This window comes from Podarcis melisellensis (assembly GCF_964234715.1).
Source record: "Podarcis melisellensis genome assembly, chromosome: 3".
In the NCBI taxonomy this organism is placed as follows: Eukaryota; Metazoa; Chordata; class Lepidosauria; order Squamata; family Lacertidae; genus Podarcis; species Podarcis melisellensis.
In genome coordinates this window covers 60,382,379-60,410,269 of record NC_138530.1, presented here as the reverse complement: position 1 = coordinate 60,410,269, position 27,891 = coordinate 60,382,379, and the positions used below count along the sequence as shown (strand labels likewise).

Genomic DNA, 27,891 nt, shown 5'->3' with positions numbered 1-27,891 from the left:
CGCCTTAACAGGTTGGTTTTTCTCCTTACTGAATGTATCATACGGCTTGTCCATTCTAAGCCACTTAATCAAGGTTGATCATTAGGAGGCCTACAGCAAATGTGTGTTTGGAACCCCCGTATATAATACAAGTTTTGTAGGAATGTTAGAAAATGGTCAATCAGGCAATAAAAGAGGAAACAAGGAAAGCAGAAAAGTAGTAGGTATTGAAACTGTATTAATTCAGTGTTTAAACTACTGATAAGCAAGCAAAACAGTTAAATTATCAAATTCAGGATAGAATTCTACAGATTTAATCAATCCAATCCTACAAGGGAAAAAAGCACCCCTTCAATTTTTATGTTATGCAGTCCACCAAGGGCACAGTTACAAGTTTAATTCAATGAGACTTAATGACCAATTGATCAACTGTGACCAAACTTGTTGAAATAGTGACACTGTAAGTGACGTAGGGTAAAGTATTAAAGCAAGGCACATAGGTAAATAGTTCAGTTGAGGCAGCTAACCTATAGTCTTCCAGATACTGTAGGACTCCCAACTCCCATCAGCTCCAACCAGTAAGGCCAGTGGTCAAGTCTGATGGACGTTGGGAGTCCAACAACACTGAGAGGCCTGTAGGCTAGCCTACAGTAAAAGAAAAAGTATAATCTCATTAACTATTTTTCATATCACTCTGTATCCATTAGTGACTCATAGACAACTATTCTTCCTTGTGAGAAGGATTGTGTAGGGGGTAAAGAAAAGAATCAGGGTCCCAGGGATACACACAATTGCTTGAAGTCAGGGGAATCTGTTCAATCAAAAATGTTTTGAAGATCATAGACTAATTAGTAGTTACTTTGGAATAAGATTTGACCCTCACACTACTGCTTTTCCAGCTTCTACTTCCCCAAGTACGCTTCTCCCATGTAACATTTATTCCTGTATTTAGAAGTGACATTGTGGCACCTCAGACCAAACTAACGCGCTCAGGTGTTTGTGAGAGCATGTTGAATTAAAGTGCTGTAGTTCTTAAAGTAGGGAGTCTTACGGATTTTCAAAATGGGTTGATGGGACCAAACACCATGCATTTTGTGACACTTTAGGAAAGCACTTTTTTGGCTTTGATTTGATGAAAAAGTGGGCAAACTGAAAATGCATCGCTACCGACGGGGCTCGATGTCACAGACACAAGACACGTCCCACGATTATGAGGAGCAAATCTGTGAACATTTTAAAGCCGCATAATTAGAACAAAAATATATGAAAGGATGGCAGTTGGGAAAGAAATATAATCACATTAATACTAATCGACCCCTTCCATGTCAGCATCAAGCAACTGCAGAACCGGATGACCCTGAGCAAGTTGTTTTGCCGTGTCACCTTCATGTTTTTCTGCTGTGGGCGTGGATGCTGCTGGCTGTATGGAGAGATTCTCTGTGTCTTGTGGCATCGGGAGCAATAGCTCTGGGGGAGAAACTGGACCACATGCTTGCAGATTACATGGTTCTTCAGACATTTCTACATTAGTGGCTACCAGGGCTTCAGGTGTGTCCACATTAGCGGCTATTGGGAGCATTCCCTCATGATGGGTCACCATGAAAGCTGCAGCCAGATCCTTCAGAATATTCTCATCAGTGGCAGGTAGCTCAGCAGCAGCAGCCTGGTCTGCAACAGAGGAGCTCACACTAGCCTCATTTTTCAGACCATCATCCTGTCCAGTCAGTTGTGGTGGAGGTGGTGGTTCCTCCTCCTCCTCTTCCTCCTCCTCTTCCTCCTTCTCCTCAGGGAATTTTGCATCTTTTATTTTTTTGTACAGCACATTCCTTTCATCCTGAAGAGCTCTGCACAGATTCTCCAGCCTTTGAATTTTCACTACAAAGCACTCGTACTCCTTGGCTTGCATGGCTTTCTGTGATAGAGCAAACAAAGCGTTTGAAGGCTGCTGCGTTGACAAATTGCACAGGACAACCAGTTTAACAGATCAAGCAAAAATCAGGAAGATGGTTAAAGAACGTGGCTTGAAAAGTGACCTCCCCAATCAAGAAGTGGTCTGGCCACTTCTGCAAAGTGTTTTTCCTGCTGACACAGTCTTATTTCTTGCAACCTCTGCAGGTGTTACAGTTCTCTGGGGTGGTTCTACAGGCTCTGGGGTCTTTATAATAGTTTATGTAAATCTTTGGAGCTGGCCAAATGTTACAGAAGTAAACATTTACTGGCAGAATGGGGGGGGGGGAGGGAGTCAAGTCAGGAAGTTACAAACTACACGTAGCATATGCTGTTAGACTTTCACTTCTGCAATGTGAAGTTCACATTGGAGTAGAATGTCATGTTAAAACATCTCTGTATATATATTTTTAATTCCCTGCCCGAACCATCTTGCTCAGAGAAAATGTTATAGCTTTCTCCACACCCGACATCATCCATGCAAAGAAAGGTGATACTTTATTTTTAATTACTTCCACAGCCCAGAGGCCACAAAACAGTCAAGAAAGCACCCTGCCCATTCATACTGGCAGCATCCCCATCTCAGAACTAGGACCAATCTGCTTCCTCTTGAAAGCCTTACATTTCTATGTTAGTCATTCAGGTGCTTAAGCATCCCACATACAATAAACTACTCCCCCCCCCCCCGTTTATTAGCTGCCACTAATTAGCCAATAACTATGTTAGAATTTAGGGACACGGGTGGTGCTGTGGGTTAAACCACAGAACCTAGGACTTGCCAATCAGAAGGTCGGCGTTTCGAATCCCTGTGACGGGGTGAGCTCCCGTTGCTCGGTCCCTGCTCCTGTCCACCTAGCAGTTTGAACTTTGACGCCCACCTTGCACGTCAAAGTGCAAGTAGATAAATAGATCTGGCGGGAAGGTAAATGGTGTTTCCGTGCACTGCTCTGGTTCGCCAGAAGCGGCTTAGTCATGCTGGCCACATGACCCGGAAGCTGTACGCTGGCTCCCTCAGCCTATAAAGCGAGATGAGCGCCGCAACCCCAGAGTCGGCCACGACTGTACCTAATGGTCAGGGATCCCTTTACCTTTTTTAAGTTAGAATTTAATTTCCCAAAACATTCTGCAAGAAGGTGACCATCTTTTTAAAACCACTCTTAAAAACACCCACCCCAACCCTCTGTTGCTATATTTAAAAATGTAACATTCCTGACACCTGCAAAACTTTTAGGAAGACCCCAAAATTGTCTAGTTTTTTGGGGGAAACCTCCCCCAAAATAGTGATTTTAAGCTTTTGGAGCTGTTTCCCACTGCTTTTTCCATTGCCATACATCAAGTCAGACTGAATTGATCAATCTAGCTCAGTATTGTCTGCACTGACAGGTACAAGCTCTTCAGAGTTTCGGGCAAGCATGGAGATGCTGGGTATTAGACCTGAGACTGTTTCCATGCAAAGCTGATGCTGTACCACTGAACTATGGCCCCTTTGTGATTGTGAATGCTTTATGAACTTTACAATGGAAGCTGTATCAGAGACGTGTTATTCAGAACAATTTATGAGATTGCATCATTGATGCTTAATTAATTTAAAATTGTTCAAGGAATGGTTTCTCACCTCTTCAATCATGTCCAACAAAGCTTTATTGCAGTTCTCAAACCTTGCTTTCCACGTAGCTGTATCCTTTTCCAACTTTTTCATTTTCTTGGTCATCTAAGAAGGGGAAAATCCAGTTGGCATCAGGAACAAGCCAGCATTTACACATATCCCATGTGAACAAGTGCTGATCCCAGCCTTGGCAATAGTCAAGGGTTCTAGTTTGACTTATGGCAGTACGGTTGTACCTTGGAAGTCAAATGGAATCTGTTCCAGAAGCCCATTTGACTTCCAGAGCGTTTGGAAACCAAAGTGCAGCTTCTGATTGGCTTCCTGCAGCCAATTGGAAGTCACGGAAGCCCTGTTGGATGTTCGGCTTCCAAAAATAGTTCCCAAACCGGAACAGTCACTTCTGGGTTTGTGGTGGTCGGGAGCTGATTTGTTTGGGAGCCAAGGCACGACTAATCACTTATCATAACATGAAAATGGGAGAACATCAATTTGGGATCAGCTCACAAAAATCTCTGGCTATACTCTGCCCATGTTAAAATACATTTGATGGTGGAAAATAAAGGCCTTAGAATAAAAAGACAGTGTCAACTAGATCCCCAAGTGCTACTTGCCTGTCAGATTTACTGTTTCCTTTTCTTCAGAGATCAACTGAAAGCCCACACATCAAGGTGTGCACACAGCAATATCATGTATGTGGAACACATTCTTGCCTCAAAGCAGTAACAAGTCAGTGATTTCACAAAATGTTTGTTGCAAGAGCAACCCGCATCTATAATAGCACTGCCAATCCATTATAGTTCTTTTACTCTATTAGTTCTTGCTTTCAATGAATTAGTCACTTAATTCAAATGAATAACACAAACATTACAGCACCTTAATGGCAGTGTGGTTTTGTGGATAATTAACACAGGAAATAATTTACTGCTTGGAAATCAATCTTTAAGTGCTTTGCACAAATTACAAGCTGCCTCATGATAGTCTGCAACAGTGTCAGCACTGAACACTTTCTTAAAAAAAATAAAAGGGTCAGTTCTGATGCATATTTATAATCTCTGAATGAATGATAGCTGACAGAACAACTAAGTCATATGGAGCCATGGACACTCTGACAGTGCAAGCAGGTACTGGCAGAGGATGCAAGGCAGCTCATAAAATGCTCAATTTATGCAGCGGGAGATATCTGTGCTGCTGTTTTAGGAAGGACAGCCTGATCAGAATGACAAGTAAATACCTGTGGAAAAGTTAGTATGTCAAGAAAGTTGATCTAAATCTCTTCTCCCTAGCACACTTTCCATACACAGCAGAGCATTCAAAAAGTAGCTACCCTCTCTTACCTATTGCTAAATAATAATAGATTATCATACAGCAGGACTGACCTGCTGGGAGCCTGAAGGGCCCTGCCCTGCTTCTCTCCACCTGGCTTAAGGCGGGGCCTGACAGGCTCCATAAAGGACTGTTGCTGCTGCTGCTGGGCAGAGAGGGCTCCGTTTTTGTTTTGTTTTTAAATTGCTTTTATTTTTTATCTATGTCATTTTACATTGTGACTGACACTAATGCTGTATTCTTAGTTTTGGATTTTATGATTTATGTGGAAATCATTTTCCATTTGGTTGTGTACTTTTTGATGTGTTTAATTATTGCTTATGACTTTTGTTATGTTGGCAATTACGTAAATCTTGTCATGTTGTAAGCCGCCTTGAGCATTGTTTTAATTATGGAAAGGTGGCATACAAATTGATGATGCTGATGATTAAATGTCTTATTCATATTTGGGCCGCTAAATGCAGTTTCTGTGCTCCAACAATGTTTAATGGTGATAAGGTATACACACCTGTGTGACAGCAATGCAGGGTTAATTATTATTATTTATTAAATATCAATACTGCCCTGCATCCAATTGTTTGAGTTTGATAATTGTATCCATTGCACCTTACAGGAAAATGTCAACGTGTTTCTGATTGATTCCATAACAGAAAAAGTCTTATGTGAACCTGAAGAAAATTCACTGGCCTCCGCTACCAAAATGGCAAGCCCCCCAGAACAGATTTGAGAGACAAAATGTATTAACTGACCTTATCCATCTCTTGCTTGAAGCTGGCAAACACCTCATTGCTTTTTGTCAAGGTTTTCTGAAACTCCTCAAATCGTTCAGAATAGAGCGCAAGCTGCATTCAGAGAAAGGAAACATAAGTCACTTCCACAAATTCCGTTCATAGTTCCACAACAAGAAAGGTGAACCCCCCTGCCCAAACCTTCAAATTATTGCAGGAAGAGAGCAAGATGAAAGAGACTATGATTTTTAGCAAATAATTTATTTTATACTTAGAGAATATTTTAATCTATCTGGGGCAAATGATCTTTTGAGAGGAGGTTATCAAAAACTAAAAATAGGAAAAAGGCACTTGGAAGCAAAAAACAACAACACATATGTTACTAGGTTAAAACACCAGCATCACTCAAAGTAGGTAAATAAGATATGCTGGATGCTCTGAAGCTTGATAAGGTCTGGGAGGGACCTCTAGTGGTCAGGGCAAAAGACTTTTGCATTTCTTTAATGTGTTCTTTCCTCCCTTTGGACAGATTATGTCTTCTTTCCCTTATGTCTTTCAATCTCTCATAAATCCAGTTCTTCTCTTACTTCTGCTATTTTGTCATAAGGGCACAGTACATAACAGGGGTGGCTCTCTCTTAATTAATTAATCCAGTAACAAATTTATTTAAGGGGGGGGGCCTTTAGTAGCATTTGCATGATTTCACCTATTTTTTGTAAACATGAAAACAAGTTATGGAATTGTGTTACTACTTTGCTGCCCATTAAAACCTTGAAATGCCTTCCCCCATCTAGGAAAACTTCCAAGTCTGAGAGCATTAATAAGAATAGTACTAAGACTATCCCTGCACTCAAATCTTCCACTTATTGTTACTTGTTCTATAGCTGACAGGTCATGGTACACAAGAGTAACTGACTCGAAAACAGGAAGTAGGAACATCTCATATCCATTACAACAACAACAAATCCGTTTATTGTGAGGACCATGCCTGTACACAAAAATCAACACTACAATAGTTAAAAATATTAAAATTCTTTACATACTATACCAACAGAAGGTTTTGTTGGCATATCCATGAAAAAACAACAACTCTTATCTTGCCATATGATCTGCCTCATGTCTGCCTCCATTTTTGAGGTATGTGGTATTACAGTCTGTTTCAAGCTGCCTTGAGAATCATTTGATAAAAAAGCAGAATATATAATCTTATAAAACAAGGGAGACTTAACTTTTTCTGGCTGGGGGGCTGCACTGACAAAGGATGAACTCTCCAGGGGATACATGTCAAAGTGGACTTGTCCAAAGTATAAAAGGAAGTATAGCTGATTTTTAGTTTGCTTTAAAGGGCACATTTGGAGGGGCGGGTCATAAATATTTTTGCATTTTCAATTTAAAAAAACTACTTTTCTAAAACACATGGGTGAAAGGGTGGGTTGGAAACCACAAAAAAAAATGATTGAGGGGGCTGGATATGGCCCGTAGACTAACCACCCATTAGAAATAAAACTATCATGAAGTGAAACGTACCTAAAGTAGCTTGCAAAAATAATAAAAAAGAGAACAAATAATTAATAGCCTCTGACATGGGACAATGGAAGAAAGCACCAAAGCGGGGGCGGGGACCACTGGGCATGCTGGCTGGGTCTGAAGGAAGCTGGTGTCCAATAAAATCTGGAAGGCCATAGGTTCCTCACTCTGCACCAAATAAATAATTGCTGGTGTAAAGTTAAAGAGAAAATGATCCAATACAGTAAAATAATAATACTCCTCTGACCCCGGTCATCATATGTTTTGATTCTTTCTGCCCCTTGAGATGTGACATAGATTATGGACAGATCAATGCAAATACTTCCCAAGTGTGCGCTCATCTGACCTTTGCTTGCAGAGAATATGCTTTAATGAAGCGTGAAGTGCAACCATATATTAAACTCTCCCCAGTCTTTAGTACATTCATTTCCCCCCTCCCTTCAAATAAAGAGGCACATCATACAGTCAGCAGCTGTTCTTCACCTGGGCCTGGAGAACTGTCTCTTGCTCCTTCAGCATTTTTGCTTGCAGTTTCGACTCTGCAGCTTGGTTCAGTAGCTGTGTTTGACACAAAAGGAATAGCAGTGGAATACTTGGACTTTTCATTTCAGTCAAAAGTCTTTAGAATCCAGCATTCATCTACTTGCAAAGCGCTCTCTCTCTCTCTCTCTCTCTCTCTCTCTCTCTCACACACACACACACACACACACAGTGCTTTTTTTCTGAGGGTGCGCATACCCCTAAACATGTTGTGAATCTAAGTTTGGCCTCACTGAGGGGCAGTATTTCAATATAAGCAGGAAAATGAGAGTACCCCTAAACATTTTTTTAAAAAGAAAAAAAAAGCACTGCACACATTACTATCTTGGAGGTGCCACAACTATGATGTAGAACAGAAGGAAAGAGGCAGGGGCCACCAAATTTTGGCACTGCTGAAATTTGAGACCCCAAGGTCTGCCATTGTTAGCATTCTAACTTTCCAGACAACTGCTGCAAAACTTAAGAGCAATAAAGTTAAGCAATATACACAAGGGCTGTTTTGTGTCGCTTTCAAAATGATAGGTGAGTGTGGGTTTTTTTTACCCCCTTCACCAGAGTTTTTTTAAAAAAGCGAGATAAAAATAAAATCTTTTGGGAGAATTACAGGTTGGTTGTGTTTAACGGTATGAAACAAAATGCTGGATAGCCTGAGGGCCAAGTCGGGCTTCAGGATAGTCATTTATCCTGCAAACTGTCTGGGTTTTGACACTGCTTAAAAATTTCATCAGGCCTTCACTGTCACATATTCCAGCTGGGATGCTGAAGAAGTCCAGCATAACTGATGAGGCAGAAATCATTTTCCCCAGTAATCTGTTGTGGCTCACTAAACAGTTCCCCCCTTCTCTGGTCTTATTGATGTCCTGTAGCAAATGTATTTTAAGTTATTCTTAAATATTTATTTTTAAAAAACACCCAAGAGTTACCCTGCAATAAAAGCAAATGTTCAAAGCAGTGTTTTAAATTAGCATGATTTTTTTTTTAAAAAAATCAAAATAGAAAATGCAGCCTGAGGTAAACTTCAGAAGCCAACCTGCTCAGCCAGACACAAATATTGGTATTTTTTTATTAATAAAACATGAAGCAGAAACGAGGAAGGACTCAAAGCAGAAACCAATTCGTAAAGAATATAGTACAGTGCTACTGAATGCGGTTTACACCCATAAAGCTTGTTCTTCAGCTCTTGCCCACTCCTAGAATTATAGAAACGTCCGAAGAATCTTGTTAAAGTTGAACTGCTCTAGGCTAGGCTTAGCGCAGCCTCAGTGGGACTGCTCTGATTCCCTTCAGCCTGAACTTTCCTGTCTAAACTGGCATTCTAATTAAAAGACAGGGATGTAGTAAATAACTCTTTCAGAGAAGAATTTCTCCAAACTTCTTATGACCACAGACAATTTTCATTGCTCCAGAAAGGCGCTCTGGCCTAATTTCAGTAAGTGGGAATTCACAAGACATGGACAGAGGGAAGTTGCCAATTAGTCAATGGAACCTGGAGTTCATCTGCAATTCTAATAAGCTGATAGCACTGGTGTTGAGAGCAAATGTTGCTGTGGCTGTGGGTAGCAATGGGTCATGCAGAGCCTCTCGATCCCAAGGCTGCCCAAAGAGCCTGGAACTTTGAACTGTGGCAACTATCTAGCACCTTTGAGCCTCAGGGAAAAATATGTAATATTATAATCAACATGGGGAGGGGGGAAACCTACAGTTTCTCTTCTCACAATGCAAGTCTGCTTTGGGGAGCTAGATGCGGTCATGGCCTCCACTTAAATCTAGACCTGATCTTGGGGATGAAGTATGATGCTGATGGTAACTGGTTGCCTGCTGTATCAGTGCTAGATCAAGCCTCTCTTTATGAATACTAAGCTGGTTATCTTAGGGAAATTTGGGTATATATTGGGGCGAGGGTGTCTTTCTCTCAGCAGCTAAGAGTAGTTGCCAGTTTTGTAATGATAAAATGTCTAGGGAGCTTTTGAAATTCATGATAACTAGGAAAAGGAGTGTGGATCCCTGGAAAATGTTTCCTAAGGCATGTTTTAAGTTGTAAGGATAAGATTACTGCATTGAACATTTAAGTTTTTAATAATATGACGAACACGACTAGTTGTACAAACAGCCAGTATGCCACATGAGTGAGTACAGCTTCCCCTATGCCACAGGGAGGCAGCAGAGCTATTCCATTGTCTGATGGCGCTTGCTTTCAGCTTTGCTTTTTGCTTTCAATTTGTCCTCTGAAAAGAAGGCTGCTTCCAGATCACCTGTTTATTGAGCAGTCATCAGGATTTATTTGCCAAAAAAACCCCACAAAAAACCGTGGAGAGGTTAGACACAGCTGGCTACTGACCATTCACTCCGATTTGTTTGTAGGTAGGTTATAATTCAGTTGGGGAGTACTTGACTGCACAGAAGCAGAGACGTTAAAGGAGTCTTGTGTTTGGTAAGCTTCATGCTTAGATAGCTATAATTTCCAAGTGCCCTAGTGCACAAAAACATAACACAGCCAGTGTAGCCTAGTGTGAAGAATGCTGGGACTGGGAAGATCTGGATTCAGAATTGTCTCTTGGTCATGGATCTCACTGGGTGCCTTCAGGCTAGTTCCTGTCTCGGTCTAATAGACATCACAAGACTGAAGTAAGCAGAAGCATGGATAACAGCATGTGTACCCAGAGAGCTGTAGGATATCGCTATGGCAAACAAACATAATTTCTCATGGGTGCATCAGATGCTTGAGCAAACTGTAGGCTTGTTTGCACTGGCTTCAGTCTGTCCTGAGCCTACCTGCCTGCTCTCAAAATTACAACCACTCCAGTGGTGAAACTGCTTGTCAGCTTCCCCTTCAGTGTCAACTTTGTAGAACAGGGAAGAGAATGGAAGCAAAACTAGAGTTAGCTGCCTCTGCCTGCCATTGGCTCAGGCGCCCCCTACTCCCTGCCTTCTGCCCTATCAGGCCCAGTGGCACCGGCTTGTGTATTGTTACAGATTTTAAACCAGGGTGGATCCCACTCAGTGCTGAGATAGGAGGCCACTTGTCTCTGTTCAGCCCAGGAACAACTACTTAAAATGGGAAGGTGGCATTCCAGACCTTTGCTTGGCCTAAAGGGAAAAATAAAGCTAAAGGCAAGTACTTACATATTCCTTCTCTCGCTGATGTCGTTCCTCGGCTTCTTTCATCACTTCCTGCGACTGCTCCAGCTTGGCATCCACCAGTTTCTGCTGAAGCTCCCTGTGCTTAAATATCTTATCTAGGTGCTGGAAGAAAACACATTGCAATGCATTTTGTTTGCAGATGTAGTGATTTTCCTGCCTATAGAAATAATGGATTTTTAGATTTTAAAAATTCCATATAAAATTGCAGTCCTTATGCACATTTATCTAAGGTTGGCCTAACTGAATATAGCAGGGTTAACAGTCAAGTAAGCATGACATATTTATATGTTGGGGCTTCTGCTCCTGTTCACTTTGCTCGCCAACTCTGCTTACCCACCATACCCTGAACTCCTCCCCACACAACATCTTAAACTCCAACTGTAATGGCTGCTGAGATGGTGCAGATGGAGCTCTTTGTTACAACAACAATAATAATAATTTATTATTTATACCCCATCCATCTGGCTGGGTTTCCCCAGCCACTCTGGGCGGCTTCCAACAGAATATAAAAATACAACAATCTATTAAACATTTAAAACTTCCCTAAACAAGGCTGCCTTCAGATGTCTTCTAAAAGTCTGGTAGTTGTTTTTCTCTTTGACATCTGGTGGGAGGGCGTTCCACAGGGCGGGTGCCACTACCGAGAAGGCCCTCTGCCTGGTTCCCTGTAACTGTTGCTTGACTGACTTCTTGGGTCACTGACACTTACTGAAAGGGGAGGAGTGAGTCATGGGAGTACAGTGGTGGAGGCAATCTGATGCTCCTGCTGCCATTTACTGCACCAACCTCCCTTCGCCCTTGGTTAGGGGCAGCAGCCAGTGATATTGGGAAGGGAATGCTCCCTTTCTCCACCCACTCAGTCCTCCTGCATGCCTGGGCCTGGCTCACTTCCTCTGCTTGCCTCTTCACTCGCTCTTCCTGTTTGGACTCTGGGCCATAAGCTGCCAGGGTGGGAATGAAGGGCAGAAAGGCTTTCTTCCCTTCAGTCCCTACCACCTTCTTCTGGGGCTTCTCTCAGCAGCGGCAACAACAAGGACATTTCCCCCCTTTATTCCACCAGTGGCAGCAATGACAACAGGAAGATCATTGGCTTCCCAGGCTTCCCTCACCCTGTTTAAACTTAGCTGCCACATGTGCACTCAGTCACCAGCGTGACAGCAGCCAAAGGCAAATATTTTATAGTAAGTTAAAGTTATTTCAAAATTATTAATGTCTTGCATACAGTCAGTGCCAGCAGAAATGAAACCTAGTGGTTTAATTTTTAAAAACAAGATATCTAATTTAGATATTTAAAATTTAATTTTAGATGCCCTGTATATACTCAGTATGGAGCATACTCCAATAAATAATCAAATTAATAAGCTACTAATTTGTGCTCCAAAGCTGGGCATGTAAGGGGAGAAGGATTCTTGGTTTGCATATTTCTTTAGAGATGCTTTTTGAAACTTACCTGCAGTGAATGGGTGGGTGAGCATATACACTAAATAGCTATGCTGCTTTTTGCCAAAAGCTGAATGCACTTGCAAGAGGAATGAACAGAGAAGACTAGAAATTACAGCAACAGATCTGGCACAAGTTAGCCTCGTGCAGTATTTGCATGTTGTTCTCACCTCCTCTCTGACTTCATACTGATCTATGATACTTTTCAATTTCTCTGCCAGCTCACTGTTCTCCTGGCACAACTTCATGTTCCTTTCACTTTGCTGCTCAATCTGCCCCTGGATATCGTTCAAGGTGCCTTGGAAATGATTAGTGATCTCCTTCCTTTTTTCCTCATCCTCTCTTGCTCGCTGAAGGGTCTCCTCCTGTAATGCAATATTCCAATAAAAGCAAATGATATTATTTCCATAGGAGATGCTATTGTAGTGAATGAGTGAGAGATGCATCCTTTTGCAGGTGGGGGGATTTGGGTGCCCTTCAAACAGGAATGAGGGCAGACAAAATAATGACTTTTGGGGGCACATTAATTATTGTGCCTCATTTACGATATTGAGATTGAAATGTTTCTTGCTCCGATTTGAGGGCTTAGAATTTGCAACAGCAATTAAATAAACATTACAAACTGGTTTCCCTCCCTTGTTGTCTCTGTATATGTAAAAATGAAGGGGAAAGCTTTCTTAAATTTTATTTCTTTCATTGGGAATAAGCACCACAGAACACAGTGGGATTTCTTTCCAAGGAAACCTGCACAGGATTGTACCACTATGCAAGTTTTCCAGTTGTGTTTTGTTGAGTTTAAAATACTGATGGTTTTATTTTATGGTAAGTGTGGTAAATCTTTGAAGGCGACCTTCAGGACGAAGATCAAAAAATGGGGTGAACATATGTGAACACATGCATAAAAGACAACATTTGTCTTCCTTTCTTCTTTCCCCCTCTTTCCCCCCGCACCCATCCCTTTCCTGGTCCATGAAGTCAACTTTGTAGACACACAGGAGGGATGGAGAACTTGTGGCGCTCCAGATGTTGCTGCAGTTCCAGCTACCTTCACCTCTAGGCAGCACAATGATGGGAGTTGGAGTCAACAGCATCTAGAGGGCCACAGGTTCCCCATTCCTACCTCAGAGACTGTAGAGATATGACAAGCACCCACCCTTTGTACAGGTGTGCACTACTTATACTTTCTAGAAACAAGACACTTTTGTTTCTACAAACTGTTCCAGCTATATGAAAAAATGGGTTTTTATTTGTAGTGCTTTTAGTCCCACCTCCAGTTGTTTTGCATAGTTTAAAAATCTTTTTTAGTTGATTCTTATTGTTGGATTGCAAATCACTTGGAGAGTTATATAAAAGGCAATTCACAAATTAATAAAACCACCACTGCCATATACTAGACCAATGGACCCTCCTTGCCCGGTCACAAAAATGAGGTGATAAAGCTGACAAGTTCATTTATAGCAGATTTGGAAAATTCAATCAATCAATCAATCAATCAATCAATCAATCAAAGAGAGGCTGGATAGTTCTGTCCTCTGATGGGCTTCATGCTAACAATTTCAGCAGGAATACTTCTTAGCAAGATCTTTTGCATTTCTCAAGAAAAGGAATACTTCTTAGCAAGATCTTTTGCATTTCTCAAGAAAAAGCCAAAGGCTTCATTTCAACAGCTGGTGATCTTTTGTTAAGACTCACTGTGTCTTCCAAGCTGAATGCAAGCAGTCAGAATCACTGAGTTCAGTGGAAACCACGCCCTGGATATTTTATATAGGATTGTTCTTCTGGTGTTCCTAATAATTTGGGTACTATGAGAATGCCTGTTACTGTTCTTGGGAACATGGCTTTGAGAGCTTTCTTGATGAGCTCCTGCACTTCATATTTTAACACTACACCATTGTACACCACTAGCTCCTGTATTTAAGAGGTTTGGGAGTGTGTGGGTGTATCAGTTCTATTCCACTAGATTTTGTGTGTGCGGGCGCATGTGTGTATCTATGTGGGTGTATGTCTTTCAGGGATTCTCCTGTTAAGCAGCAGCCCTTTCATGTTATGCAGCCTCCCTGGCCCTATTCTGGAAGCAAGGTGGAGGCACACAATTAATTTCAGTCACATTCTGCCAAAAATCAGGCAAAAGCTGACAGTACATTGAGCAAGAAGGCAGTAACTAAGAGCCCAGGTCTGTAGCTGGCATTTTATTCTCAGGATTCATGGGGTTTGGGAACAAAGGATTTCCTACCAAAACTGCTGGCCGTGTGCTGGTGGGTTGAATCTGAGCAATGAACTTGTACCACGGTGCCTAGCAGGACTCCTGGCCATTGATATAATACTGGTAGGGTTGTGGAGCTGGGCCCTGTATTGTACTCAAGACAACAGTTGGCCAGTAGACAGGGATAGAGCTGCATGGCTCCATCTCACTTGTCAGACTTAAGATGCCACTTTAATTCAGATTACAAGATCAAAAACAGCAGGGCAGCTGCTTATACGGTTCACTTTTGCTGCAGAACAAATGGGAGTTGTCACCAGCGTATCCTGCAAAAAAAGAGTGCACTGTAGATGCCAGATAATGAGCATCAAAACATCCACTAATGAGATAGCAGCTTTGAAAAGAGCAAGGAGTTACATCTGGGCAGACCAACACAAACAAAGATTTATTGTTACAGAAGATATAGTAACTGAATTAAGACTAAGGTTTCTAGCAGAGTACTTTTAAGCTGTGGTGCTGGAGGAGACTCTTGAGAGTCCCATGGACTGCAAGAAGATCAAACCTCTCCATTCTTAAGGAAATAAGCCCTGAGTGCTCACTGGAAGGACAGATTGTGAAGCTGAGGCTCCAATACTTTGGCCACCTCATGAGAAGAGAAGACTCCCTGGAAAAGACCCTGATGTTGGGAAAGATGGCGGACACAAGGAGAAGGGGACGACAGAGGAGGAGATGGTTGGACAGTGTACTCGAAGCTACCAGCATGAGTTTGACCAAACTACGGGAGGCAGTGGAAGACAGGAGTGCCTGGCGTGCTCTGGTCCATGGGGTCACGGAGTCGGACACGACTAAATGACTAAACAACAAACTTTTAAGCTGAAGGTAGTCCCCATGCCACGGTATCAGGTACTCTCAACGGACAAAAAATACATTAAGAAAGTATTTGGCTGCAATTCATTTAATCCAAAAGGCACAAACATGAATGTGTAGACTGCAATAATGTTGCTGAGACTCCAATTCTATGCATACTTAATTGGGATGAAGTTCTATTGAATTTAGCAGCCCTTCCTTTGTAGTAAGCACACATAGGATTCGGAATGATTACCTCCCCATTTCCACTGCTGCAACACACTCGAAGGATTGTTGATATAATACGTTGAAGCTACAGTGGTACCTCGGTTTAAGAACTTACTTCGTTCTGGAGGTCTGTTCTTAACCTGAAACTGTTCTTAACCTGAAGTACCACTTTAGCTAATGGGGCTTCCCGCTGTCGCTGTGCTGCCGCCATGCAATTTCTGTTCTCATCCTGAAGTAAAGTTCTTAACCCGAGGTACTATTTCTGGGTTAGCCCCATTCTGTAACCTGAAGCATCTGTAACCCGAGGTACCACTGTATTTCATTTGTTTGTTTTCTAGCTAGGATTGGGAGCAGTTATCAGACTATGCACTCATGTGCTTCCTGGCCGTTTAAAACATTACAGTGGCAGCATAGCATAAATTCATTGCATATAGGTCCCCATTGCCACTGTTTCAACATCTTCCCATTTGAACATGTGCAATGTTATGCCAGAGACACACACATGGGAAATACAAACAAAAACAACAACAACAACAACCCCCAGAGGTGGGTCAAGTAAAAGGTCTTTCCCAGTGCCAAATTGGTTTATCAAAATTAAATGTATTGGCTACACTTATTAGATCCCAGTTAGCATGGTGAGGCAGGCATGCAGTCTTACTGAATGACTGGATATACATTCTGTGGCTTGTGTTGCAATAGATATTTGCAGAAGTGCCTCAGTGCTAAAACGCTGCTGGCAAGAAGGACACAAATATCTAAAAAGCACTTTGGCCTGGCAATACAAATAACTCTGTCATTTGCTTCATTGGTGCAACCCAACTGAGCAAAGCACAAAGCGCCCACCTCAACGCCTTGCAATTTGTTTCCTTAACAGGGAGCAAAGCTGTCTTCTTTCACTTCAGGTGCAATCAAAAGCACTGTTAACATGACACTGGTTTCCATACAATAACGGATGGGCACCTGTGATACTGTTGGACTATAATTCCTATCAATCCCAGGCAGCATAGCCAATGATTGATGATGACAGAGTTGTGGTCCATCAACATCTGGAAGGTCCCTCACATCTGTCATACATAAATCATCAGGAATCTCATAATGCAATCCAGAGAGATGCTGGGTAAATTTACCATATGCTCAGTCTGGGCCATATCCCTATACTTACGGTTCAGTCATTTTAGCACAAAACTGTAAATACTGGAAACAACAGCACAGCCCAAAAATTGCAATTATGGCACAGCATTAATAACTAACTAGGTGATGGTCATTGTTCCTAATGTGAGAAGTGGGAATAAGGTAAGGTTACCAGACGTCCCCGTTTCCCGGGGACAGGCCCCAGATTTACAAATCAGTCCCCTGACAAAATCCATCCATTCTGACTGAAGTTGAAAAGTGTCCCCGGATTCATAGAAAAAAATCTGGTAACCTTAGAATAAGGTGCACTCCAATCAGCATGCTTGTCACTCAAAAAACCATTAATGAGGGAGCACATCTACCTTATACTATTGTAAAATTGCCTGGGCAGCACAAAATGGGTTTGGAGCAATGGAAACCCACATTTATTTTGCTTACAAATGTACAAATATGAGCAAAAATTGAGGCAGTGTGCCGCTACCAGGCTATTCAAAAAGCGGTCCTGTACTTTCAAGCATTTCCAGACTTGAGCTAATTCACAGCCCTCTTTTCTCTCCATTCTAATAATATAAAAAACAGCCATTTCTCCACACAGACACACTCCAAACCTGTCAGAGTTTGCCAGTTGACTCCCAAACATTGACCGCCATTGAAAAACTAATCTACTGCACAAGAGAATCCTTGGCCACCAGCCACAATATATTTAAACTGATTTGAAATAGTGTCATGGCATCTTCCGAAGACCATTGAACTGGGATTTGAGAATACTTAAAATTCCTTGCTAAAGACAGTTCACTTATCCACAGGACTACAAATTGCCAGACTTTCCGGATTGGGAATAGACAAGTTAGTGCAGTTGTCAGTGTGTTCTTCTCAGGCCTTGTTCCATGCCTATAAAGCACGGCTCTGAGTGGTTTAAGAGTGGCTTTCCAGGAGAAGAGGAAGTATGGATAAACCCTCTGCTTTACCTTCAGGGTTTTGTTGTGTCTTTGTAGCTCTCTGCAGAGACTTTCCAGTTTGCTTCGGGCAAGGACGGCTCTACTGTGTTCACTCTGCAAGTGGTCCTTCTCCTTTGTGAGCTGTGCCTGCCTTTTCTGCAGATACTTTAGTTTCTTCTGTTCAGTACGATGTTCCTCCAGCTAAAAAATAAAAGGGAGGAGGGTAAAGGGAGGACAGAAACAGAAACTAATATTTATTTGAGTGGGAGTCCTGGTTTGCTGCAGGGAACCATTAAATCATCTGCCTCCCATGACTGCTGGAAAACCTTTCTCATTTTGTTTTTACAGCGAAGAGATAAAATGAGAGTTGTGCTTAATTGATTGATAAGTTGCTAGGACAACAATCCTGTTCCTAATAAACCACTTTCCCAGCAAATCAGGCCGCTAGCTGTATAGTGGTTTTTACCTTTGGAAAGCAGAACTCTTGGATGGTGGCCATGACCGGCTTTTGCATCTGTCCTGGGAGTGGAGGGAATTGTCCTGGCTGCCTGAGCTTGCACCTTTTAACAGCAGTTTACTATGCAGAAATCACCAGGCAAAGCTTTTTATAGAACTGAGATAAGCATCACCACCTACTAATGGCTTCACAGCTGGTAAAGAGGCACAAGACTAAAATTCACTTTAAAAGTTTACAATTTTACCCATGACATCACTGCAAGACCTTTCAGCAGCTTCCTTGACCTCACTCATCTCAGCCCAGGCATAGATTTTGCTAAGCTGTCATCTCCCTTGGGCACAGCACAAGACAATGATAAAAGAAAGCGGCTGAAAAACCAAGGTTTCAATAAGCATTACTTAAAGGTGGACAGCTCCAAAAGAAATTGTTCCAAATTAAATAGATGCTGGCCAAAGGAAATATGAGGTCAGACCAAAGTCTGGTTCCTGTAACCTGAAGCTCTAACTGTTCATTTCAGAATAGGTGGTTTGAGGTTTGTAGCAGGCTTTTTTCATTTTTAAAAAAATGATAAAGTAATTTTAACACTTGCTAAAACAATTATCTGACTTGTGGTCGCCCCTTTCCCCCCTGGAGAAGCTGGAAGGCTTTGCATTGGTGGTCAAAACAGGCTTTCTTCAGTCATTCCTGTCCAAGTTTATCAAACAAGGGTGGACATGCATCACTTCAACAGCAAATGTTCTGCCTTATCAACTTTTACAGTCTCCTTTAAAAACATTTCTAACCAAAATGCTGTTTCCCCTCCCTCAGCCCAATTTACTCCTGAAAAATATTCTGGATAATGCTTTTTTTAAGTTTCGATTTTAATATCTTATGGCTATAATAATATCAGACTCTTTGTATTATATGGTGTCTGTTGAACCTGATCTCTGCTTTTATAATGTTCTGAGCGGTGTGAGATTCTGGGGGTGCCAGGTACACTTACCAGGGCCTGTGTTTCCTTTTGGACAATGAGGCACAGTGGAGACTGTGGTGTCTTTATGATATATGGTTTATTTGCACATATATACAACCTGAGTGTAGATTTGAGAGGTTCTGCAGCACCAGTTTCTGTTCCTCTCACAACAACTGCAGCCTTGCAGCCAGCAGCAACCAGTCATGCCTCTCTCTGACCCCTAACTTCCTCCTGTCAAACAGTTCCCCCTTAGCATTTATTGCCTTTTCTGCCTTTTCTAACTTAGGGAGAGTTCCTGCCCCTTTGATGTGCTAGCGGCTCATTATTCCCAGGCCATCCCCTCAAAGGAAATTAGGCTGACTCCATTACCTTTCAACGCCTGTTGATTTCCAAGGATTAAGAACCACCTAAGACACAACTTAGGAAGTTTGCCCAGCATAATTAATTAATGTTAATGACTAGAAGTGTCTAGCACACAGGTGAAATACACACATGAATCTATCTTAAAACGCACAGAGTCCAGCATTCCCCGGTTGTAACACACAAGCTCTAATTAAATTCCAACTACTAAACCAAGGCATTCAGCACCCACAAACCTCTAACAATATAAATGTCTCAGAACTAAGCTTGTGTGATGGCCTGGGAATCTGATTCAGAGGCTGAACTGGAGGAATCCCAGCCTGCACAGGAGTCCCCGCCTCCAGGGCCGGCTGAACTGGGGCAGGGCCTTGATTCTGAAGCGCCTGCACCTGTGCCGGATCCTCAGGAGCAGGCACCAGGTGAATCCACTCTGGCTCCGGAGGGGGTTGAGGACACAGTGCCTACAGGTGTGCCTCTCCCAGCACTGTCAGGGGAAGGTGAGTCTCCCCCTGGGTCCAGTAACCCTCCAGCCTCTCCTGAGCTGCAGAGGCTCAGGCAGAGAGGCGGAGGGAACTGGCTTCTCCCAGGAGGAGTGCTCACCTTAAGCCCAGGAGAGGCGGGTCTCCTGGGGGCCGGGACCGCCCCTGGCCTCAGAGAAGGCCAGTCAGCCGGGTCCCAGGTTGCGGTAGCAACGTCGTTGAAGAGCTGTTTCGGCCAGCACCCAGTCCTGTTCCCCCAGAGTTCCTGTCCTTGTCCGGCTTCTCGCTTTGGACCCCGCTTCCCCTGTGGAGGACTGTCTGCCGACCCTCGACTCAGGTCCTGGACCTCGCCCCACAGTAACCTCCCCCGGGACCAGCACAGCTTGCCAAGTTGCAACCCTGATAAAGCAAGATAAACCCTGATAAAGGACATGATGGAGCTTAAGCTATGCTGGTCTATTCATTATATATGTCCTGCTCCTTCATCCTCACCTCTCACCTCTACTTGCTGCCTAAAGCAGGACCCCAACATCAGACCTTAGAGGGGTCAAATGAGAGGTCCAAGGGAAAACCATATGTGTGTGTGTGTGTGTGGGAATTCTCTCTTATTGCTTCAGCAGGGCTCTTAGAAGCATAATATCAGCCCCCAGGTTGTAACCCAAGAACCCAACATTACATCACATATAAGAGCACACAAAGTGCCCTGCCTGCTGGATAAGACCAAGTCCAGGAATATGCTAGAACATATAAAGGCATATTGTTCCAAATCAGACCACTGGCCCATCTAGCTCAATAGTGGCTCTCCAGGGTTTTGGCCAGGTGCTTTTCCCAGCCCCACCTGGAGATTGAACCTGGGATCTTCTGCCACGGTGCTATGGCCCTTCCTAATATTCCCACAATGGCCAACCAGGTCCTAAAGGAAGTTCTCAAGTAGGACATGAGGACAAGTTGCACCCCAGCAACTGGTATTCTGTGAATAATATATTGCCTAATTCCCTTTTATAGCTGTCTGTGCTGCTGCCATCGCTACATCTCATCCTCACTGGATGACCCTCGACTGTATTCTATGAGAGATGGAGAGAACTTCTTTCCATCTACTTTCTTCACACCATGCATCATTTCAAACACTTATCATGTCCTTCCTTGCTTGCTAAAAAGCCCCCAGGGGAGGAAAAGTTGTTTTAGCTGTCTCCTTTCTGCACTTTCACCAGCTCTACAGTATTATTTTTAGATGTATACACTTTAAAGTGGGGCTGTCTCTATCCTTTCTCCGTAGCTGCTATACTCACCAGTTCAGCATACTTCTTAAATAGGATCTCCAGCTTCTCTTCTGGGGTATTCAGCTTGTTCAAATGTTGCATCAGCAGGGTAGCTTCTTTTCCTGAAGTAATTTTTATAAAGGACATTCTCAGAGAGCACTTCATGCAAAATACAAGAATTTGTAACAACTGGGGGTTGCATTTTAGATTGGTTTTGGCTTCTATATTCGGAAATGTGTGGAACATTTCTCTTTAGATTTCTGCCAGGTGCTTCTGGAGCAACTTTAGGTGACCTTCTTTTAAGTATGGTAGTAGCGTAGGGGTAGTAACTGTAGCACCCTTGTGCTACACTGGTTGTGGCTACCCATACGTTACCCATGTGCTACACGTGCTTTCTGGCTGGCTAATGGGCTCATGGGCTCCAAAAGGCTGGTGATCCTTGTTGCAGTGGTTCTGTTTCCACATTTTTGGCAGACAGCCAGACTGATTTTTAGTATTTTGTTTAGTGCAAGTTCAAGACGGATGAAACACTCACTGAAGAAGACACTTTAGCAATTAAGTGGTATATAAATCCAATACAGTCGTAACTTGGTTTCCTAACAGCCTAGTTCTCGAATGTTTTGGCTCCCAAATAAGTGAAACCCGGAAGTGACTGTTCTGGTTTTCGAACGTTCTTTTGGAAGCTGAACATCTAATGGGGCTTCCGATATGGCTGCAGGAAGCTCCTGCAATCAGAAGCCGCGCTTTGGTTTTCGAACGCTGTGGAAGCCGAACGGACTTCTGGGCAGATTCCGTTCAACTTCCAAGTTATGACTGTAATAATAATAATAATAGCCTAAATCAGCCTTTCTCAACCGATGGGTCCCCAGATGTTGTTGGACTACAACTCCCATCACCCCTAGCTAGCAAGGCCAGAACTCAAGGATGATGGGAGTTGTAGTCCAACAACATCTGAGGACCCACAGGTTGAGAACTGCTGGTAAATGCTGCTTTGCATTATTGCACCCACAAAATATACAAGTCTAGGTGTGATGCACAGAATTGTACCATCAGTTAATTGCCATGTATGTCCATTATTGCATCACATATTAAAAATAAAAATAAAATCTGGTTTCTTGCCAGAGCCAAGAAGAAAATGTGTACTTTTGGTACCAAACAATTAAATGTTATGGATACGACCACTGCGGCGCCTTTTCCAACATAGCCAATGAGTCCTATTAAGTTCTGCATTTCAGTTACGCAAGGAGCTACTTGCCTAGTCCCTTCAGGATTTTCTTTTCCAGCTTCTGTTCTTTCTGGCTGCTGGATTCCTTTGATCCAGACGCATCCCCAGAAGCTGCCTGTTCCTTCTCAGCCTCGTCATGGGCATCCTCATATTCTCCATCCTCATTATTAAAGGAGTCTCCTTTCTCAGGTCTGTCTGTTGTCGCTTTAGCATTCCTTTCCTCCACCAGGCTGGCAGCTGACCCGTAGGTTTTAATAATGTCCTCCAGCTGTCGGCTCAGCTCCTCAGATATATCGCACAGCTTTATTTCAGGCTGAGAATGCGCTGCGTTCTCAGGGGACAGAGGCCTCGGAGGCGACTTTTCACTTTGTTTCTCTAGACCATTCTCAGTAGGCAGCGCTTCAGAGCTGCTTATGGGAGGTGGGGGTTGCTGGTCAGGCTGAGGGCCAGCTCCATTTTGGTCATGCTCCATTCTTGGGATGTTACCTGGGTGTGAGACAAAGTTAGGCTTTTAGCTACACCAGCAATCAAGAAATAGAGTAAAAACTGCCAAAGAAGGCCATGCCTGTTGATAGTAGAAAAGATTATATTTAGCACAAACTTAACCGGCATCTTAGACAACCTAGATATTTATTTATTTAGCCCTTTCATGTATCTTCCTTCCGCACACATTCAAACAGTTTTGCCATTCACTGCAGCCCTCTGGAAAAACTGTAGGTTTTGTGCATTTGTCCCAATTAATGGCGATTAATCAGAAACTACTTGGCCATAGTCTTTCTTTTAGCACCAATAGATTTATCTAAACAAGATTAATTGGTCATAGTCATGGTATTCATTGTTTCGTTTCAGCTTTGCCTAAAGGCTGTTCAGAGGACTGTTTCATTGTACAAGAAATGGGAAGCTGAGTTATTTCCTTAATCAATAAATCACAATATTTTCTTGCAAAAAAGAGAGAAAATTTCCTTCAGGCAGCACATTTATTCTTATTACAGCTAATTCTCTATGTTCTGGCGTAGCCAAACTTTCAATAGTTCAACAAGAACAAAGGATGAAGAGGAATTTCACACCTTAAGATTTTTTAAATTGTCTCATTCTTTTTCCCTGAGATATATTTTTGTTACATCATATATGAAAGTAATCTCCTCTTTCCTTTTGGTAGTTCCAATGTGTGGGAGGCTAATTTTTATTTATATATTTTGTATTTGAACCAGGGTGATAAAGGAATTTCCTCTTATTCCCATATCTAAGGAGAACCAATGTGCCTTTTACCACAGAATATCCCAGGTAACGAGTGGTATGTTTTCTCCAATATTTTGAGCCCATTTTGTCATCTAGTCTTTTATTTGCTCTGGTTCTGTGTCATCTCTATTAAGCAGGCAATGTATTTTTGCAGACATACATTTCTTGATCTTCATAATTACTGTGGTTCTGTCACATGTCTTGTCTGCCAATTTGATCCAACGTATTACTGTATGCATGATCTAACTTGAAAGTACTCAAACCAAGGGGAATTTCTTCCCAGTAATTTGCTGTGAATTGCTATGTAAGAAATCACTTCCCATTAGTAAACCAAACCCTTAATCCCCAAAAGATTATTTTTTTGCAGAACAAAAAGTCATGCCCCATTATTTTGCCCAGTGTTGACTCTCTCTATCTCTTTTTAGCACACGTTAGTAAAAAACTCCTCTTTGATTTACTGTGGCAATTTTATCTTTGACAGAGGGCATCATCAAGAAATTGCTGGTAGAAAATCACAGGCTTTGTGATTGGAACATAAGGAAGGAGAGAGAAACTGGGATCAACATATCATAGAGCAGCTTCCCCCAATCTTCTTGTTAGACTACAACTCCCATTATTCTCAACTATTTTCAATGCTGCCTTGGGCTGATGGGACATGTAAGCCAAAACATCTAGAGGGCACCAGGCTTATGGTATAGTGGGCCCAAGTCACTACAAAGAAGACAGTCCCCCATGTGCTAAAACAGATGTAAATACAGTGGAACCTCTACTCACAACCACAATCTGTTCTGGAGGCCTGTCCAGAAGTTGAAATGGGTTGCTGAGAGAGGCGCCGTTGTGCGCAGGCAGCAATTGCTCGCTTCTGCGCATGTGTGAACGGCGATCTCCACTCCTGCGCATGTGTGAACAGTGGCAAACCTGCCGGTTACTTCCAGGTTTGCCGCAGACATTGGGCACAATGGACGCAAGCGGAGGAAGACGTAAGAAGAGGTTGACTGCACCAAGCAGCCTTTGAGGGCAGCTCAATGCAGAAGAAGAATCCTCGTATTGTTATTTAGTCTCATTATCAATGGTGGCTGTCAGGGCTGAAGCTGAAATAAAAGGCTGCAGGCTCCTTACTAAGTGGAGGGCCCATGTAGGGCCCATGCATGCAATAAATAAATAAAATGCCATTTTAGACATGATAGACTGCAGAACTGCAACCCACACCAGTCATGGGCATAATCTTTGTATCTGCCTCAAGACCTGCTGACCATTCACAGTTAGCTAGTAGACAAAGACTGAGTTTTGTAATCTAGAAGTAAAGTAGTAAGCTAGAGAGAGAGTCAGCGCAATGTTTGAGAGCGATTCTTGATTTCTGTTTGAAACAAGACACTTTTGGGGTGTTAATGCTGCGAACACCTCCATCGTAGGCTCAGGTTGTATAAATGTGTAAATAAACCATATATCGTAAAGACACCACAGTCTCTGCTGTGCCTCATTTCCAAAAGGAAAAATGAACTCTGAGTATGTGCCTGGAATCCCTGGAATCTCATGCTGCTCGGAGATTGGGGTAGCATGCAAGAATATATTCCTTTTGTGGCAGAAAGGAAACTGATCTAGTTTATAAAATAAGCAAGCCATGTGCAGCTTTAACCTATGCACCTATGTCCACTTGCTAACCATAGCTTGATAGTAGGTATACTGATGTGGAAAGAGTACGTTTATACAGAGGGAAGCTCTGTGCTGTTAGCCTATATTTGACCCACTTCAGGAGGTTGTGGCTGAACCCAGTTTGTTTACCACTAAAAACACCTTTCCAATGGTGTTCTTGTTAACAGTCGGAGCAAAAGTTTTTTCCCTTTCTAAGAGGAAGCTCCCTTTCTAAGCTTCTCTTACCAATTCATTACACTTGGCACTCATGTTAAAATAGATTCTGAACAACTGATCAACCAACCAAAGCAAGCTGCCTTAAAAATGTGTTTTGGGTCTTCCTCTTTATTGCAGGGATGAATTGCAGAAAGTGCCACTTTCCTTGTCACAAGGTCTTTTTCTCCCAGTAGAGGAGTTCAGAAGTTTGCAGGACTTGCCTATTTTTAGCTTCCTGCCCCCCTCCCCTCAAATCCAACAGAAAGACACATGGCACCTGCTCTGAAGTCATGAGTTATTTTAAGCCCGTCTAAAAAAAGGATGACAGTGATGATCCTTGATAACTGCCTTTATTCCTCACATTCACCCAACAAAACAAATAAAGAATTCTACCATGCCAGCTCACCATAGGTATATTTCACAGCCCAAATCCTAGGCCTATGTGCTTGGAAACAGGTCCCACTATGTTCTGTGAGAATTACTCCCTAAGTTAGCAGGTATAGGCTTACACTGTCAGCCACTGAGTGCAGATTATTTAAAAGTTAAGCATCACAGAGAAAAGCAAACAGTGCGCCTCTATTATTGTTTGTTGTCAAAAGCTAAACAACACACCTGTCAAGTGTCCAGTGCTGCTTTTGCTGCATGGTTCTTCTGTATACAGAATTACAGTTGTGCAATTTCTGTAAGGCTTTAAGCACTGTAGTTTGTCAAAACAGACGTCGGAAAGGCACTCTGATGCACAATGAATTCACAGAGATGTGAAATCCATAGCGTCAGAGTTTCAAAACAGCCCCCAAGCCAAAACTGTTCTAGAAACACATATAGGTTGCTTTGCTTTGTGCTTAAATCTTAACCACCATTATTTATTTTTGCAACGAAAACACAAGAGTTTCCTCATACCGCACAGTCTTAGCCTAATCCTGCTTTAAATTTCCCTCCTCCAAAAACATCAACTTCACATTGGTCTCCTTCACTGGAAGCTCTGGTAAGGCTATTTACCTTACAATGCAATTCTATATGTGACTACTCAAATGTAAGGCCCGCTGAATTGAGTGGGGCTTATTCCCAGGTTAGTGAATACGGGCTTGCAGCTGTAGTTTCTTCTCCCATAGTCGCAATCACATGCCCACACTATTTAAAGCTCGTGCACCAAAATTTGTTTGAAAACTTCCATAGTTGTCTCTCAACCATGCTGCCAGCTATCGACTTTGTCAAACTTACCTGGGGAGAGAAAAAGGAGCAGAAGAGAAGAAGATGGCAGGAGGAGGCCCAAAAGAACGACAAGAGAGGAAGAACCAACAGCAATAGGAAACTTTCCCTCTGTTCCTGCCACAGAGGGCGGGAGGAGTGGATGACACAGCAGGCAAGAATACTCCTCTCCAGAGTTTGGCTGCGAGCTCCCAAGACCAAATGCCAAATAGAACAGAGCTCTTGGGCCTTTAACAGCCGTGTGGAATGATGAAGGAATTTCAGCAGGTGCAGCTCAACACACAGGCAGGGAAAAGTTGCACTCTGCACACACCGTACATTGAAAGCATGCTGCCCTGCTCCCAAGAATTGTGATGATTGCCTTCTTCCTGGCAACCAAGGGAGAAGCCCCTCGTCCTCCGCTTGCCCTTTCTCCAGAATGCTGTTCCCAAATGGCAGCAGGAAGTTAAGGGTGCTGAGACTGCTTAGGAGCACTGGCAGGGGAAGAGGGGTGCGAGAGGTGCGGTCTGCCCCACGTGTCATCCCTGAGGGGCTGTGTATGTGACATCGCTGCGCTGCCCCCCTGGGATGCCCGGCCCACCAACCGTGGGCAGCTAGCCCTGCCCCCAGGTGCACAGCATGTGCGCCGCTCCAGGGGCCGGAGCAGCTAGCTCCGCCTCTGCTTAGGAGACCCCTATTTCTCCCCACAGAGCTGCTAATCTTTGAATGCTTTCACCATCCCTCTTTCCCAGGGAACTCTGGAAACTGTAGCCCTGTTAGGTGATTAAGGGGGTTTCCTGACAGCTCTCAGCCCCCTTAAGGAACTAAAGTTCCCATGATTCTTTGGGGGAAGTGACCACTGTTTAAAGTAGTATGGTGCTTTAAAAGCATAGTGCCGACTGGGGATGTTGGGGAGAGGATCCGATTTGTGGATAAGCCTCCACTGATGCTTTCTCCTTGTAAATAAGATGAGAAATCTAGGAAATAAGCCGTGAACTAACTAAGGATTGACCAAGAGTTACTATGGCTTTTATGCTATATACCATACTTTTTCACCTATAAGATGCCCCCTTGTATAAGGACCCCCCCCAATTTTGGGGGGCTAAATTTTAGGAAAATGAGGTGAGATGGGCCAAAGTTGTTGACCCTCTCCCCCCACGTAGCTGCGGGCAGGAAGCACTTCCTAGATCATTTCCAGCATGCAGCGGCATCAGGTGAATTTGTGCTCCCTCCAGCTATCTGGTTTGCAGGAGCACAACCTCCCCCGATGCCGCCATGCACAGGAAACAATCGAGGAAGTGCTTCCTGTG

General features: G+C 43.0%; 1 protein-coding gene across 1 annotated transcript; it reads right to left on the bottom strand.

The window, feature by feature from the left end:
• Positions 1-200: 200 nt before the first annotated feature.
• Positions 201-26,809, bottom strand: TXLNB (taxilin beta). The gene is made up of 10 exons (XM_081905177.1): positions 26,615-26,809; positions 22,337-22,792; positions 21,112-21,203; positions 17,605-17,775; positions 12,402-12,596; positions 10,774-10,893; positions 7,594-7,668; positions 5,605-5,697; positions 3,542-3,637; positions 201-1,891 (listed from the first exon to the last, which is right to left on the bottom strand). The coding sequence occupies exons 2-10, from the start codon at positions 22,776-22,778 to the stop codon at positions 1,286-1,288; spliced, it is 1,890 nt and encodes a 629-aa protein (XP_081761303.1). The 5' UTR covers positions 22,779-22,792; positions 26,615-26,809; the 3' UTR covers positions 201-1,285.
• Between the last annotated feature and the right edge of the window lie 1,082 nt (positions 26,810-27,891).